We start from the raw sequence: 18,737 nt of genomic DNA, 5'->3' as shown, positions 1-18,737 counted from the left end.
TGCCTCACAAATTCCAAATAAATAAAAGATTGCTGGCTTGTAATTACTTCAATTTCTGTTGTAGGCGTAACAGAAATTTGATTTAAAGTCTGTTGTAGGAGGATAAAGATCTTTAATAACTAAGCTAGTTGAAGACTCAAGGATGTTCTAAGCCAAACCATCAAACTTTGAAGAAGCTTTCTCCTTTCTCCTTGAGGTTTCTTCTATGATCCAGGAAGTTGGACCCACTGAGTTACATGGAGAGCTCAAGCTAGACTTGCATGAAGGATCCATGTTGCATGAGTGATCACGATGACATAGGATCACACGTGGATTATCGATGCTTGAGGCTAATGATAATGTTGCTGATAAGAATAATGTGTTGGAGTAGATTGTGACAAGATAACAAAGAAGATGATAAAAGTTGCAGTTTGTTAGAGTAGGACTTGAGATTAGGCTGGATTATCTGATTTTCTGTAGGGAATGTTGTGGTTATCAAGACAAGTAGCAGCTGCAATATTAGCAGCAGAGCTCATTGAATAAAACAGAGAGAGTTTCCTCATTTTTCTAATTTCTTCTTCTCTAGAAGGCTGGTCATCCTAATACCCAACCTAGTTCTTGCTCTTTAACAATTTCTCTTGCTAGACAATTAATTCTAACAGTTTCACTTATTATATTTTCTAAGTTGACATGCAGTGATGCATGCTAATCCTCCTTCCCTGCTTGAAATCACCCTTAACAATTTGGTAGAGAAGAAAATGTCATCAAATGGTATATGAGCCTCGGTAAATAATCAAAGGAAAATGGGAGTGGATGAAGCCCTTTAAACGATATAGGGGAATTATTTAACCACTCTACGCTTTCAATTTTAAGTTTACTGAGAAACAAGAAAGGAAGTAAATAGCAAACATTGGCTGTTTGAATTTTTAAGGAGATACACATTGTGAAATTGTTGAAAATTAGAAAAAGGGGATTGCTACGTGTTCCCCATATTGCTTGTTGCTCAGCCAGAATGAGGAAACAGAAGAAGAAAATTCTGTATTTTCAATTTTGACTACCTTGTTCGATTGTGCAGTTACAATGTTAAATATGTGTTCATCTGTTGGGAGAGTTACTGATACTATATTATGTATTGCACGGTTGTGCTGCATTATTTGTTTATGGGCTAAATAATGATGCTTAAGTTAATTTCATACCAGAAACAATGTATTCTATAACTATATGCATCCTCTCTCTAAAATTTTCACTCATCTTTAGCCCATGTGGATGCTTTATGGGTCTTCGGTTGGGTAAACTTGATCCACACTGATAACAATTCTACATCTATGCCTTTGCAATTTACATAATCTATAAGTCTTCAAGGTACTCATGCATTTTCATGTACCTATCACACTAATCCATCCAAATTTCCTTACACCTTTGATTCTTTATAATTAATATGCAAGGATCCACAATACCAGTCTTAATTTCTTAAAGATTCGTGTCATCATTGAGTGGTGTGGGGTTCATGAATTATTCTTACAATTAACTAAACTATATACACACACATTAAAAAGAGTTTTTTTTTTTTTTTTTTTTTTGTCATTTTCTCAAACAACATTCAAATAATTATTGGGTATTTGAATAATGAATAGAAACAAAAGCAAAGTTCACAAGAGGAAACTAACATAACCAACAGAACACCTAATCCTAATGGTTCAGATGGGCGGCTAATTATGGCAATATCTCTCTCTCTCTCTTCTCATACACACACATGGATGATGGATTTCCACATTACAACAGTAAGATAGCAACAAAACAAGGTAGTCACGGGAGTGGAATAGAATAAGAGAAAGCCTTTTAACAATAGGCAGCTGCCACCTATGAAGACAAAGAAGAGATATTGAGTGTTGAGTGTATGGTTTATGCTTAGTTCTTTAATCAATATCTGTTGTGTTACTTGTGTTTGAGTGGCATTAGTGAACCTAAAGTTGGGCATGTGAATGCACATGTGAGTAGGCCTCACATCATTTTCAACCTACCCATTTCACGTGGATGAGAATCAAAAGAAGCTTTGGAATGAACACCATTACAAACCCATACTTTTATGAACATGACCAATTTGGCCTTCCTTAATTGACACAAAATATATGAATTTCTTTAGTGAAACTTTTGTATCCTTGTCTATGGTTTACATGTATAAAGCGATGCCATTGCAAATTAAAAAGAAAATTCAATCTCAAACTATTGGTGCCTAGAGTTGATTAGCATAATAAAATAGATGTGCATATCCTGAATCTCACCCACTACTCTAAGGTTCAGAAGGCATAAATCCAAACCGGCCCCATTAAAAATCTCCTTAATCTTAAGCTAAGCTGTTTGATAACCCATTTTATCTCTCTCATCTTTAAATAATGAAACTAGCATGATTTAGGTTGAAACAACCTGGTTGAAAAATTATATATAAATTATATTCTAAAAACTTTGTTGTAGCCAATTGCTATAATTCCACTCAATATCTTTTTATTAAAGATATAAATTTTGACAAATCCATCATTGGGTTATATATTTTTTCTTCTATCCTCTATACTTGCAAAATTTCTAGAAAATTAAAGGTTAATAGTTATGTGATCAATTAAATGTTTAAATTTCATGTTTTTATAGTCTAAAATTATGCATAAAAATAAATTTATGGATTGAATAATAAATGACATCCAATTGAGACAGAATTTCACATACTTTTAAAGAACATAAAGAACTTGCAATCTAACAATTAAATTTTTAAATGTGTAGTCATATTAATTTTTTTTAGTGGAAGTTGTAACCATTGGCTACAACCAAGTTTGTAGCAAAACATTGTCCATTATAATTTAATTAATTTTGGTCTCTAAACTTTGGGGTGAATTTGATGTTGGTGATTTAAATTTAAAAAATTAGGATTTAGTTTCTAAAAAAAAAATGAAATAATTTTGTTCATCCGTCTAGAGGCTCTGTTTGATTTTGGACCTTAAATATGAGATTTGTTCGACTCAGTCCCTAAAAATGGGGTATTTAAGCATCTTGCTAATCACATAAATAGAAAAACAGATGTGCAAAACTGTTTTTATTTTATTTTTTTATTTCAAGGGCTAAATCGAAAATTTTCAAATTTGAGATACTTGCCCAATTAAGAGATGAAGAGTATTATTTTCCAAAAATCTAAATCTTTATCCACAAAATAAACAAACTAAAGAACTAATGAGATGACTTTCCCTTCTTGTTACTATTTCTTTTTACATACAATGGATAAGGGTAGAAAGCAATGCAATAATTTCAAAGTACAGTTTCATTATTATTGCCCAAACATAAACTAGTTGAAGGGTACAATTTGGTCATTTCAATTGATACTCTATATTTGTGTATTTTGTCCTTTGCAATAAATGTATTTGTCATTTTGGAAGCTACAAATTTTGTCCATATTGCTGTCTGTAACTGCTATAAATACTCTAAACTTCCATGACAAATGATAAGCATCCACCTTCACATAATCACCAAAATTCACTCTCTCTACAATGGCAGTGAAGCTATGCCTTATAATGTTCTCTGTAGTCATCACGATGCTGCATTTACTAGTAGAGAACCATGTAAGCTACAATCTTATTACTCTTTTTGATTTTTTTTTCTTTTACCTCAACATTTCTCTCTTTGATTTAAGAGTGATTAAGACCTAAAGTGGAGACATTGTAGTGAAGATACCTCTCACTCTAGACTCTACTTAGTGTTAGCTATTTGCAAAAAATTGGATAATTCTATTTCTTTTTTGTTTGTTTGGTAAATAAAAGGGTCAAATTACACTTTTATTAGTTCTTTGTAACTGGGTTTTTTCAATTTCATTTCTATACATATTTAATTATGTCAATTTTATTCTTCAACTATTTATTGTGTCAATGTCGACCCTCAACTTTCAAAATTAAGTTAATTTTACCCTCAATAAAATAATAATTGAAAAGAAGAAAGAATAAAAGTATGAGAGTCATTGGGTGACAAGGTGATCATGAGTCGACAACATGGTAGTTTAGTGAACTTCATCGTTCACTTCTTTGTATGCAGCTATGCATGATAAGTTGATGAAAGACCATTTGTAGGGAAAAACCTCAACTATGCTACAAGCTACCTTTAAGAACTAAATTTCACATGCCACTATTGCAAGATTTCACCTATTCAAAGTTCAAAGGTAATAAGTACAGATACACATAACATTTTTTATAATTATTTTTTCATGATTATTGAGATAACATGTTATGATTTGTGGTAGAAAAAGTTATGCTAATAGTGAGACCATATTGAGAATTATTTGGGCAGCCCTATTTTATTCTTGGACATTCATGTTATCTATTTCATGATTGTCCCTTTTTGTCCACTATGTATTTGTATCATTATCATTGTACAATTGGTCTTTTGTTCCCAAATGCATTATTGTAAATATTTTTCTCAAATTGGTGGGTTTCAATTAGTTTAATCGACGAGATCATTATTTAAATTTCATCGTACCTATTTTTTTCTTTTTCTTTTTCTCTAAGCATCTCCCTATTTATTTATTGCTAATAATATGTCCTTAAATGCTTTTTCAGGCGGCTATCATCACTGAGGCTCCAACTCCACAGCCACATCAAATTAGCCCCTTTCCCATGGTGAGAATTTTTGTAAAATGAACAAAATTTTCTCCAGATGTATTTGTAAATAGACATTCCATATAATTTCTGAAAATCCCATAATTATTTTTAGAATTTTTGTGAAATTCTTAATGTTAGTTTTTTTTTTCATTGAAATTCAGCATGGCGTAACCCAAGGCAGTCTTCAACCTCAAGGTAACGGCAGTTTAATTAATTAAAGCATCTTGAAGTCACATTAGATTAATAGAATTATATATGACTGATAAAAGTTTCGAAGTAAATTTCAATAATTTTTTGAAAAATTGTTTTTCTCTTAATCAAATTACAAATAAATTAAATTAACAAGAAGAGAGAAAAAATTTCCAGTGGAGCACTTTCTTTAGATTATTCTTTGGAATAAATTTTTGAAAAGAGACTCACCATATTGTTTTTGTATGTACTTGAATATTGCAGAATGTTCTCCACGTTGCACCCAAAGATGTTCAAAAACAGCATTCAAAAAGCCATGCATGTTCTTCTGCCAAAAGTGTTGTGCTAAATGCTTATGTGTTCCTCCAGGAACTTATGGGAACAAGGAATTCTGCCCTTGCTACAATAACTGGAAGACCAAGAGAGGAGGACCCAAATGTCCTTGAACATTTCTTTCATTGCTTAAAATTGTTGTGATGTAGTGAGTAGTGAGCAATATAAACTAAAAAATTGTTGGGATTTTTTTTTTCTTTCTTCTTCCATATGGTATCATTTGTTTGTATCGAATGTTGAATGGATACTCTATTTTTTTTTTTTTTTTAACCTTATGTGATTTAATATATTTTTTTGTTGGTATGATAAATGACAAAGTTTTTTGTTGTTAAATAAGATATTTAAGATTTGATCAAGAAAAAACACATAAAATTCAAATAATTCACAAACTGATTTTATTTATTAAAACACAACAAATTTGAACCCCATCAAGGTGATCGTATCAAACCCAAAAAATTCACCATAGTCCCTGAACTTCTCAACATATGCATGGGTTGAGTTGGTTTCGACTCGAGTAGACGAAATTCGGTTTTAGGGGAAACCATGAAACAACAACTATGGGCTTGTTGCCAGATCTAGAAGGAACTAGTCCAAATCTCGAAGATCACACAGAGAGAGAGAGAGAGAGAGAGAGAGAGAGAGAGAGAGAGAGAATGGTAGTTTCCAACGAGTCTGCATTCGGTCAGATCAATTTCCATCGGGTTTCAAAACCCAAAACTGTCACTCAACTACTAACTACTGAAATTGAGTTGTTTTAAGTTCAGGGTGGGGCCAAGTCGGTTGGATTCATTTGGTGCTAGGTTGTCCAGACAACCTAGTGACATGTAGTATATAAGTATAGTAAAATTTCGATATTATTTTTTTAAAGATTTATATGAGAAACATTTAATTTAAAATATGATATTCTTGCTCAAATTTGGTTGCTTTTGAAAAAAAAAAATAATAATAATCAAAATGTTAAGAAAATGATTGAAGAATTTATGCTTTTTTTTTTTTTTATCAGTCAGATATCCCAGATTATGAGAAAACCTTGTTTAAGAAGGAACTGGTAAAAGCAGATTCAATCTGTCTCATGGCTTTGGTAAAGAGAAAATGAAGCTTTCTTTCTTTTTCTTTTGGGTCAATTTTCAATGTCCTAGGTAAAAAATTTAAGGGTCTTCCTCTTTATCCTTAAGAATTGTGTCAAGCTTGTTGATTGATACTCTTGTTTTGGGCTTAACAATCGCAATATTCAGAAAGTTTGTCTGGCGATTCATTGTGAGTGCACCATAAACTTTGTCACGTCATAGCACTACATAAACAATAGGTTCTATTCCTTTCATTGGAGGGGGTAGAGTTTAAAAATATCATAAAGCAATAGAATTTCCAGAACAATTACCCAAATTTGGATGTCAAGTTTACGTCCGAACCCATATTCCATTCCATTCCATTCCCCACAAAAGAAAAAAAAAAAACCCACATCAAATGGGTTCAATTGTCTAGCCATTTTTTCAAAAATAGATGCATCATCCACTGTCTAATCCTAAATTATAAACCAGCATAGCATATGGATTCATCATCAATAATCATATAACAAGGGTGTAGTTGTATAACAAGAGAAATATCAGCACTAATCATATAACACAGGTGTAGTTGTATAACAATAGAAATATCAGCACTGACATTGACTTTAACTCTATCTTGGATTTCCAGAAAGATAAACTCGGCCAGGATGTCCTCTACTCTCTCCCAGGGCCACAAGGCCACAATACATTTAGGTAACTATAAATCAATCTAACCAGTACATTGTCATTTAGACTGATCTCCAAAAATGTCAAAATTGCAAGCTACTTGCATTTAAGGTGAAAGATGTACTCCAATACGTTTGGTATTTTAACCACCTTTACAGCAAGAGGTCATATTACTACACATCCAGCAAGTAAGCAAAGTTAACCAGATGTTAACAAATATAACTAGGAAGATCATTTGTTTGACATTGCCGCCTCATTTGTACCAACCAGTGAGGAAATACCTCAGAGCGAAACAGAGGCAGCATGCAATAGCCTGTTGAAAATGGATATGAATGCACATATGAGCCATATTTGCACAAGTCATAAAAACACATATGCAAACATGTGTAACACCCAATAGACTGTCTTGCATGAGTTCTGATTAGAAAAAACACAACAGTATTTTCTTCCCCAATAATTGTCCCAATATCTCTAGAAAAGCTGAAACTCTTAAGATTTGGGTTGTAGTGAAATCCAGTCAACTTTATCACTGGCATGCAACCAATTTGTAAAAGCATGAGTAATATTAAAAATAGAACAAAATCGTTTTCTGTTGGTATTGGAAACCTAGTTAAAGCAGCATGTTTGCATAACACTGACTTAATCAACATATTCTAAATCACTAACTTAAGAACCAAAGTTTACTGGATGGGATTGGCAAGAGTTACTTAGATCTTTCCACGCACATTTCACAATCATTCAAGCCTAAAAGGGTTTTACAGGCAGAGGACCATTGATACAGGAACAGCAGGCAAATTTATTTCAAATTTTAAATTCTCAGATTTTAAGGTGATGCCAAGAACCCTTATCTGGTAAAGCCTAGGGTTTTCTGTTTCTACCTTATATTTCTTATTTTTTTCAAACCCATTCTGCATCAACTAACAAACAATTGGGTTTTCATTTCTGATTGCATACAATTCAGGTGGTTTAGGCAAGAGCTCTTGCATTTGAAGATTACTACTAAAAAATCCACAGATCAAAAAACATATAACATTAATAAATCACCTGGAAAACAAGAAGAACAATGCAAAGTGACTTTTCTGACTTCCTGCCAAGTAGTCTTAAAGTAAAATTAACAAGCGTCCCGTCGTTTGTCCCAGTTAGTAGTCCAGTCTTTGGGTCAAACCTGGTGATCAAAAAAGATATGCCAGATGTTTTTGGAAAAGATATGCCAATTCCTAGAGGAGAAATCCTTAGGACACATGAACCTACCTAGGCAGACGATGCCGTGGACATGGAACCAAACCGGAAAGCTGAAAAAAAAAAAAAAAAAAAAAAAATAGGTTACATTTATTTCTTATGTAGTAGAGTTCTAAACTATCAGGATTTTTTTTTGGTGTTGAGAGAGAGAGAGAGAGAGCTTATTAGATCAAACCTGAGGGAGTGACAAGAGGAAGTTCAAAACTTGGGGAGCAAAGAAAACCAGGAGCGTTTCACTGCAACAAAAATTTGAAAATGATAAAACAACAAAAAAACCATTATTAGGAGTAGATAAGCATAGTAATACAAACAGTATTGAAGATTAGCGAACTTTTAATCATGTTGATTAACTCTATAAAAGTAGCACTGATTAGATGAAATGCAAACAGGAGAGGATCCACCAACTTAGCATTTTTTCTTCTTCTAATGAATGCATAAACAGCACATTAGATCAGCAACCAAATGAGCTCTACAATGTTTGGTTAGGGGAAGGGGGGGAGGAAAATGGAGAAGAAGTTGATTTTTTCCTGTGTTTGGTATGAGAGAAAATGGGTAATGTCATGGATTTATCAATAAATAAATAAGAAAATAAAATGACCAAGTGTTCTCCACCTGTGCCCACAATATCTAATTTGCTTGAATTGGAGAGAAGAGGAGGAAATAGGAAAGGAAAAGACAATGACAATTTTGCCCCTCTTCTACCCATTTCTATCATTTCATTTTGGCATCAAATTAAGTCTACCTTCAGGGCTACACCAACCTAACCAAGGAAAAATAATTCAAATTCAGACAACAAAAACCTGATAATTATGAAAAAGACGAAAGAGGTTCATAATCAATGGTGATGATGCTTAGATGGGGTTGGAGCTTAAATTGTATATAAAAAAGTAACCCATAATTTCATAATCAGAAAGTAACCTAAAGCCCGAATTAACTTTCAAAACAGTACCAAATGAAAGAGGAAAGAACAAATCAGAGCATAAACTAAAGAACACCAATTTTTTTTTAAGAACACCACAAGATATATAGATAGATTATGATTAAAAAAAAAAAAAAATTAGAGAAGAAGGGACAGAAATAGGAATCTGATTCGCCACAAATTTTGGAGAAAAAGGAGAAGTACAAATTAAGTGTTGGAGAGAGATTGGAAATCTTGATGCTGAGATAAGCTCTGAAGTGCTTGATCAGCTAGACCAGAGGAGTCCTCAAAAGAAATCGGTGGGTTTGATACGAACAAGGGGTTCATGAATGAATGCCATTTGTTGTTATTGTTGTTGTTGTTGTTAGTAACTTAGTATTTGCCCATTTACGTTGTATGAAAAATAAAATTGAAAAATGTTAGTATGATTTACGACAACGGCATGGCGGTAAAATTATAGCAATTACAATTTTTTTTTCCTTCCAATTTTCTTCTGAACCAAAAAAGGAAAATTTTGTATATTAATTTTCCATCCTGCCATTTTCTATGCCTTCTACCAAACACACATCAAGGAAAACAAAAATATTCTCTCTCCTATATTTAAGACAAGAGTACAACATATAATTTTGGCTAAAAAAAGGAAAAAGAAAAGTCCAACTTTGTCTGAAGCGCATACACTTCAGAAGGGAACATAAGATAACAAACCTGAAATGGCCTAAGATCCCAACTACAGCCATAGTCATTCCAGCAAAGTAGGTGTAAGTATCTCCAACAAAAACTGATGAAGGGTACCTATCAGAAGCAAGACAGCAAAAAATAACAAGATTAAATACTTTTTTTTATAAGTGAGATATTTTATTAAAAGAAAGGAAAGCTGAAAATGGCAAGCTTCCTTAAAGAATTACAAATGGACATTCATATGTTCCAAAAAACCAACTACAGATTACAAAGAATTAATTGAAATTGCACAAAGAATGATCATAAGCAAGTGTAAATAAGGCTTAAAAAAATAAAAAATCTGTAACAAGATAATGTATCACTACCAGTTGAAAGAAAGTAATGCCAATGACGTTGCAAGGAAGGGTTGAACTAAATAAATAGAGAAAGCATGGGCCTGCTTATATTCAGGATCTGTAGTCGCTCCAATTTGCATGATATTGTGTATCAAAATCTGCAAATTGGTAAAATGTGTCATATTCTGTAACAAAATTATAATCCAACCGTTTTACGAGTCTTCATGCTTACAGCAGATGCAATGACAACTGTTTGGCCAACTTCAAGTCCATTCAAACCAGCATGGATATTTATAGAGTTTGTACAAAAAACCGCCAAAAGCCCCATATATAGTTTATATATCCATCCTGTGATATCAGGGAGATAGTGGTAAGACAGACTGGAAAGACAAAGAATTCAACAATTAAAATAACAACCAACATTTCAGGTAAAAAGCATTTGCACAGTCGAGCAGGCAGAACCTATTCAATCCAATCAAACCACGATAATATCCCCCCCTCCCCCCCAAACGGGGGTGGGGGACTGAGCCACTTATTAAGTTCATTCAAACAATGGATCCAACTTTTGAAGTTTACTGCATAATCATGAATGCAATTCAAGCAGTGCTATGGTAGATTTTTCTATCCTGTCTTCAAAAAAATTTATTTGTTTATCATACCTTAAGAGAAAGGACAAGAGTAAAACAACCACTAGAAAAGGATATTTCATTGGTACCGTGCTCACTTTATGCTATTAAACCTTGTTTCAATGGTGCATGGAGAAACCAGATACCTAACAGCAAATATAATCTGCGTCTCCTCAAACCCCACTGCATCCTTACTGTTGCCATGTCTCTTCCCTGATGCCACAATGCATTTGGTGACATCAGAAGCCTCAGTGGAAGAAGGTGGTTTCACCTCTTCTTCTTTCATTAAATTCCACTTTCCATGTCCATCTCAATCATATTATTCTATGCAAGTACTTCAATAATAGGACAAAAGAAATTATGATCATAATGATATAAACTTTTTCCAATAGCACTCTTTTTTTTTTAAATCTTTTTTTGTATAATCTTTTTTTTTTTAGTTTTTTCCAATTAGTAAGTTACACACCACCCAATAGGTTTCCCACAACCTCACCCTATATCCAATCTTTTTTTGTTTTTTGATAAATCACCCTCAATCCACTCTTGAGGGAAGAGGAAGTCTCATTTGAGCTAGGGTTCGCTGGCAATAGCACACTCCTTTACTCGATTCAATTCATCAAATATAAGTTCCATTATCATAGATTGCAGCATTGTCTAGAAATATAAGTTTCATTCTCATTGATTATGGCATTGACCAAGGAATAGCCAAGTCTAGAATCATAAAAAAACCATAAACAATTTCCTTTCACAATAATCATCATCACGATAACACTACACTCATAAGTTAGATGGATAATTCCATGTTTTTGCAAAAATCTTCTGAAATTGAACAATGAAGAAACTGATGCCTCACCCAGTAGGAGGGCCCTACACGTCACTTCACACTTCCTAAAATAGGCGATACCATGTTGAGAAAGAATTTCACAATATTGACTGCATCCCTACTTTTATACATAAGCTTAAACTGATGGATCAGACTACAAATTCTAGATCTGTTATAAATCATTTGCCAACCCTCTAATGTTGACATGAACTCACTGGGAACAGTGATAGCATATTATGCATTTATGTCAAACTGTTACATATTCACATATTCATTGAAATTCAGGATCACCAATTAATTAGTAACAGAAAGAGTTCAATCATATTCCAGTCATTGTATAAATGTCAAAGTTTATACACCAATGGAGAATGGAACAGTACATAATGATATTACTACAATTAAAAAAAAAAAAATGATTGAAAGATAGGTTGATGTAAGAAAAGGGAGAGAGAGAATAAGTAACATAAAGACATTTTTCAATGGTTTGTTTCTATCTGTCATATCATTTCTCTACATCAGAAATCATACCTAGATCAAGAATCTCTAGGCCAACATATGAAATGAGAGGCTTTGGTATAATAATAGTTGTATGCCCAGCATAGGCCATCAACAAAGGAAGAGCAGCAACTGATGGCAGCAGTAATTTCCTGCTCTTCACAATCACAAGGAAGCATATAAGAAATTAACAAAGCAATAGTACAGAAATTATGCTAAAACAAATGCTTATAGAACAAAACAGGCAAAGATGACTAGGGACTCACACTCTCCAAGGGACATCAAGGACATCATCGACAAACCCAAGTAATGTCATGAAGCAGATGGATGCTAATGCCGCATTGTACTGGACAAGCCACTGCATAATTGATTTAGTAAACACTTCAATTTTCTTCTAGCTAAAGCATGTCACCCACTTATTAATATGATATTAGGAATAAGGCATAAGGCCATGATGACATGAGTGTAAAATTAATCCAAGGAGGCCCCAGTAACTATGAAAAAGAAACTTAAAACATCTCTACCTTAAAATGATCGATAGAAAACACAAAGAAACAAAGAGAAGAGAATTTATTTGAAGTAAACGTGAAAAAGCAAATCCCCATCGAACTTCCACTCTCTCAAGCAAAACGAAGACAGAAAGAATAGATTGCGTACAAAAGTATTATATGCCCCTCACATGCTTCCCAAAGATTCTCCATTTTCCTGCGAGCCTGCTAAAGGTTGCTGAAGGTGGACCACAATAATATCTACCTTCCTGAAAACCCTATAATGCCAATCCCACCTCAAACCAGACCATCATGACTACTGGTAACATTCCCCACCTCACTTCCATCAAAGATAAAAGAAGCCATGAAAATTCTGAAATTTGATCCATTTAAAATCTTAGATCACTGCCAATTTTTTGACAAGAATGTCTGGTCATATGTATTTGTCCTCAGTGAATATTCAAACTAGCAATAGTTTCATCATAAATGTCCTTAATAACCACATTAACCTTAAGTTCAAAAACAGAAAAATTTAAAATTCAGAAGGATACAATTAGATAGAATAAAAACTGACTAATAACCACATTAACCTTATGGTCCTCTAGTCAGGGTTTTTTTTTTTTGATAATATACTTTTAAGTTACTTATCAAATAAAAAATAATAAAAAAAAAAAAAAAAAACTGACTAGAGGACCATAACGCACCCATATGCCCCTCAACACTTTTTTATGGGGGGGAGATAGATATCCATACATCCCTCAAAATGTTACCAGTACTTAGAAGCCCATAGTGTAAAAATTTTATCATTAATTTTCTAGTTTGAAATTTTTTGATATTGGTTAGAAATTATGCTCCTTCTACTACCTGACCTCCTGCACCCCTTCAACCCCATGCTCTAATGCTTGGGGAGGTACCACTTGAACTAAAGCTTTCAGTGGTAGAAGATTTAAGAAACAATAATTGAACAATATAATTCAAAAAGCCATGTGCTCAAACATTCTTCTTCTTTTTCTTCTTTTCCATTTTAATTTTGCACAAGTTCATGAGCTAGAAATAAGACAATAAACTTACATTGGAATCTGATGTGAGGTTAAAATACTGAAATAAGATGGCCACGACCAAGAAAACAATTCCAACAACTATACCCAATGATTCAGGCCTGCAAACATACATAATATCATAATCAAGTTCAATGGTGGAATTTTAATACATACATAAGATTTATAGATAAACAAAACAATGGGGAGAGGGGGGGAGGTGGGGGGGAAGAAATATGTACTGAAATCTTATCTCAAATTATTACTTATGAATGACAAGAATCTTTGAAGGGAGAGAAGAGAATTTAACAATAATATTCATGGTGTTTCTTTGAACTTAGCATCTCCCTTTGACAAGCATTAATATGAAATATTTGCTCCTATGGTTTACAAACCCTCACAATCAAAAATTGATTGATTGCTTAAGACCTGTTAAAATTTATATTTAGGAACTCCTGAAACTTTTAATAGCAGAAATCAAAAATAAATTGTCCCCCATAAATTTTTATTTTCGGGTTGTTGGACCATTTGCAAGCACCTACAAACTGTGAACCTGCATTTTACAGGTTTCCATCTATAGTCTGACAAAAGAGAAATAACAGAATGTATTAAACCAAAAAGGAGAAGACAAACATAATCATACATTCAATTTTAAAATGGTTATTAAGTTTAAGAAGTCTCATAGGAAAATTACATCCGATTCAAAACAAGGGCGATGCAGCTCGTATAATATCCAATAAACAAACAATTTTAAAACGTTAAAATTAGAAAACAAAATTTGAACAACCCAGATGCAAATCTTGGATCTTATAGATAATCAGCTCATCTAACTAACTTCATATATATAGATTTTACATTAACAGTGATAAGCAAAGTGATACATACCAGTAGAAATCATTAATATCAATCAAGAAATAACTTCAAACAAATGGGGGTAAAAAATCACACCTCCAATCGCAATTGCCATGAAAATTGAAAATCCAACATAAACTCACTTTCATAAATTCGACCCAGATACTCAGTTGACAAATTCAATCAAAAGCCATATCTAAAACATACCCAGTTGATAAAATTCAATCAAAAACCAAATTTGCCACATACCCAGCTGACAAAATTCAAACTTCAAAACCAAAATCTAGCACACACCCAGTAGACAAATTCAATTAAAAACCGAATCTAACACATGCCCAGTTAATAAAATTCAATCAAAAACCAAATCTAACACATATCCAGTTGACAAAAGTCAACGAAAAACCAAATTTGACACATGGCCATCTGACAAAATTCAAACTTTAAAACCAAAATCCAACACACACCCAGATGATAAAGTCAACAAATAATCACAAGTAAACCTCAAGCAAAGATGAAAAAGACTCACACTCTGAGATTGCCTCCAGGGGTGCCCTTCTTGTTGATATCGAAGCCAAAGAGATTGCGCCTGAGGACGTATCTGGAAGCGACGGGTATGATCTTGACGGTGACGAAGAACCCAACAAGGCTGAGCACAGCATTGATGAGGATGGATTTCTTGAGGTCACGGTCGATGTTGTAGTGGTGGAAGATGAGGTAGAAGTAAGGTGCTAGGAGCAAAAGCGAGAGCTTGAGAATGAAACTTGTCTTGGATTTCAGCGGCGCAGTTGGAGGCTCATTTGAAGTAGTAGTAGTAGTAGCAGTTTTTGTTGTTGCTGTTGTGGGGGCTTGGGATTTGGGTTTCTCTTGCTCTGTGGTTGTGGCTGTTTGAGCTCTCTTGCGAGCTGCCATGGCTGACTCTCTTTCTCTCTGTGTCTATGTGTAAATTGCCTTCTTTCTGTGCGTTTAAATCTGTGTTGAAATTTTTTGCAATTTTATAAATAAAACTCTGCGTTTTGGAGCAGGCAAGAATTAGAATTTTGAGGAGGGGGAAGAATTTTTCTTTTCATTTTCATTGTCGTGTCACTTGGCCCAATCATAGCTTGCCATGTCATCTTATTGGCCACATCAGCAATGAGTTCACCTTAGATTGGCTGTTGTTGCTCTCCCAGTGTTGATTTTTCTCTTTCTTTTTCTTTTTCTTTTTTTTTTTTACCTCTCAAAAAAAAATAATTGCTTTTTTTTTTGTGGTAAATTAGTTAAATTATTTTCTCCCATTAAAAAGGAAAAAATATATATATGTTAAATTTTTTTTATCAAATATCTAAAAATTTATCTTACATATCTTTTTTCTTTTTTAAGAATTAGTTGCAATGGTCACTTTCACAAATATAAGTATTTGTGGAGTATAGGGGGTAAAGGTTGGGGTTTAAATATCCAGAAGGAAGTTTCGCACACATATACATTTAGATTAGGTTAGAGTAAAATTTCTATCTTGTATAAAAATTATTATTATCTTCTTTCTCAAAAAAATAAATAAATAAATAATCTTACCTATCTTTATTATCTTATCTTAACATCAAACTCTTCATATTATATATATATATATATATATATATATATTTCCTATCTACTTCTCTAGCATCTCACTTTACTAGACCTATGTGAGAAAAATGTATCTTACGTTTATGTTTATATTATATGTAATATCTCTTTCTTCTTACACTTTTGTACCATTTTTTTAATTTTAATATACCAATTCTACCTCTTTCAGTCAAAAAAAAAAAAAAAATCTCTTTCTTATTACCATCCACCTAATTGATACAATGTAAAATAAATGTTACATATTCAAAGACATGATATCACCTCTCATTCAAGAAAATGATTATATATGCTCAATACATTATGTGTCATCTTCACTTTCTAACTATTGTTATTTCATAAGCAATACCACTTATATAAAAAATTTCACAACAGTTGAGTTGGCAAGTTTTTATTAATTCTTACTTGTACTCACTATTAACATTACTTTTTTATTTACTACAATAATCTATCACAATAATCAAATGTAGGTTTTTTTTTTTAAAAAAAATTATTGTGTCCATAAAATTTCTAATATTCCATTGCTAATGCTTAGAGAGCACTAGTAAGTAGGGGTGTCAATGTTTGACCCAACCCGCGAACACGACACAAACCCGACACAGGTTTTTTCGGGTTAGGGTTGGGCATTAATGGGTTTGAGTCATAAACGGGTTGACTCGAAAGCAATACAATAAGAAACGCGTCATAAATGGGTCAACCCACGTAACCCGCAATAGACATGTTTGACACGCCAATTTATTTGTGTCAACCCGAAATAGTCCGTTTAACACAACTCGTTTAACTCATTTAACAAATAAATATTTATTTTATTTTAGATTTGTCAAATACCTTTTATATCCAACATATATTTTAAATTTAAAAAGAAAAGTGAGTAATTAAAAAAATTTACAAGGGATATAATTGGAAATTGAAACTTTACAAACCCTAGAAGTAATAATACTTTTTTTTTTTGGCATAGAACTTGCATAAATGAAATTGGATGAGCTTGTGGAAGATGTTATGAAGTTGGACATCAACAAAGAATCTATGGATGATAATCGTGGTCATAGTTATGATTAATCTATTGTTTGCTCAAATTCTTTCAATATTGATACTTAGCATTTGGTGAGTTCCAAGGATATTATATTTTTGTTGAACTATGTTATTTTATTTTTGTTAAACTTTGTTATTTTGAATTTGGGTTGAAGTGGATGCACTTCTTTTGGAGTGTAAAGAATTTATTTCTAGATGAAAGTTATATTTTTGTTGAACTATATTATTTTGAATGTAGGTTGAACTATATAGTTCACTGCTTTTTGGGATGTAAAAAAAATTATTTCTAGATGGATGTTATATTTAATATTATGTAAGTTGAATTGGGTTGTGTTACATTTGTGTCAACCTAACACGACTCGTTTATTAAGTGTGTCAAATGGGTTAGGTCAGGTCAACCTACTTTATTAACAGGTCGGGTTAGGGTTGAAAGATCATGACACGATTATTAAATAGGTCGGGTTAGGGTTGAGCCATTTAGTTGAATATCCCTACCTCAACACGACACGAACCCGACACGCTAATCCGAATGGACACCAAAAATAAATATGGTTTTAGCGTCACTTTCTCACATTAAATATGGTGTACTTGCAATTAAGGTTAAATTAAAGATAACTTCTTTTTCAAAAAAAAAAAATAATAATGATAACTGTTTTATCTCACATCATTAAGATACCTGTCAAAATTAACAAAAAGTCAAATATTTATTACAACAAAAAATTGTCAAAATACTTTTTAGGCCAAAATTCAATTTATTGATACTCCATACACTTGTCATGACTCATGACTTCAATTTCATCTCTATACATTAAATTCCGTATTCCAACTTTTGAAAATTCATTTATCAATTTGAGTTCTTTTACAATAATAACAAAATTTCATAACATTTTTATGAGTAGTTAATGTGTCTATTTATTATATTCAAAATAAAATAAAATAAAAATAGATAATATCAAAACTCACCACAATTCAAAATAAGGGTGTTGTGAAAATATTAAGAGATTTTGGTATGCACCAAGAGTTTCTCAATCATCTTTAAAAAGGACTTGAATTTGAAAGTTAAAATCAAAATATTCCTTATCAAGAAACAAGATAAATACAATTAATAGTGGAGAAACAAAATTAATTATATAAGGATGAAGCTTGTATTATTGGAGGTCCAAAAGTGTAATTTGACCAATATTTTATGCTTAAAACTTGTTTTCATTCAAACTAACTTATAATTCCTTTCCTTCAACCCCAAAAAAAAAATAGCTTATACGATAATTCCTTATATATGCGTAATTCCTTATATATGCACAAGTGCGATTAAGAATAATCACAATCATATATAAAACATTTCTACCTAATTTTAATATGTAAATAATACAGTTAACATATAATTTAAAATGATTCTAAAAAATAAAACATATAATTTTAAATTTCAAGCTTTGGTTTATATAATAATAACAAGAGAATCATGCATAATCCGATAATAGAAAACATGGCCATTTTGTGAATGCTCAACAATGTTGTTAGTTGTTAACACTAAAAAATGGACTTTTGACAACTTCAGAAGTGAAAGGAAACCTTGGTGCTTGACATAATTATTGCTAGTATATTATTAACTAGCGTGAGAGTAAAGCATACACCAACCGCATAGAATATGCCTCTTTTTAGGTCCAAGATCTCACTTGGATCAAGTCCTCAAGGTACTTCAAAAGATGCTAGGTTTATTTTTGGGCGATACAGTTATTGTCAATGAATGGTTTC

General features: G+C 32.5%; 2 protein-coding genes across 2 annotated transcripts; one reads left to right on the top strand and one right to left on the bottom strand.

Moving 5' to 3' along the window:
• Window positions 1-3,422: 3,422 nt before the first annotated feature.
• On the top strand, window positions 3,423-5,398 carry LOC126693614 (protein GAST1). Its single transcript, XM_050389654.1, has 4 exons — window positions 3,423-3,581; window positions 4,569-4,628; window positions 4,772-4,805; window positions 5,064-5,398. Exons 1-4 carry the CDS (start codon window positions 3,510-3,512, stop codon window positions 5,243-5,245), a joined length of 348 nt encoding a protein of 115 aa, XP_050245611.1. The 5' UTR covers window positions 3,423-3,509; the 3' UTR covers window positions 5,246-5,398.
• A 1,281-nt stretch (window positions 5,399-6,679) lies between these two features.
• On the bottom strand, window positions 6,680-15,340 carry LOC126693613 (uncharacterized). Its single transcript, XM_050389653.1, has 11 exons — window positions 14,881-15,340; window positions 13,537-13,624; window positions 12,244-12,335; window positions 12,011-12,129; window positions 10,266-10,381; window positions 10,064-10,191; window positions 9,726-9,812; window positions 8,277-8,337; window positions 8,114-8,154; window positions 7,907-8,027; window positions 6,680-7,175 (listed from the first exon to the last, which is right to left on the bottom strand). The coding sequence occupies exons 1-11, from the start codon at window positions 15,261-15,263 to the stop codon at window positions 7,116-7,118; spliced, it is 1,296 nt and encodes a 431-aa protein (XP_050245610.1). The 5' UTR covers window positions 15,264-15,340; the 3' UTR covers window positions 6,680-7,115.
• Between the last annotated feature and the right edge of the window lie 3,397 nt (window positions 15,341-18,737).

This window comes from Quercus robur, chromosome 7 (assembly GCF_932294415.1).
Source record: "Quercus robur chromosome 7, dhQueRobu3.1, whole genome shotgun sequence".
Lineage (NCBI taxonomy): Eukaryota > Viridiplantae > Streptophyta > Magnoliopsida > Fagales > Fagaceae > Quercus > Quercus robur.
Note: the sequence above shows the minus strand (reverse complement) of the source record. Positions and strands in the feature narration are given on the sequence as shown.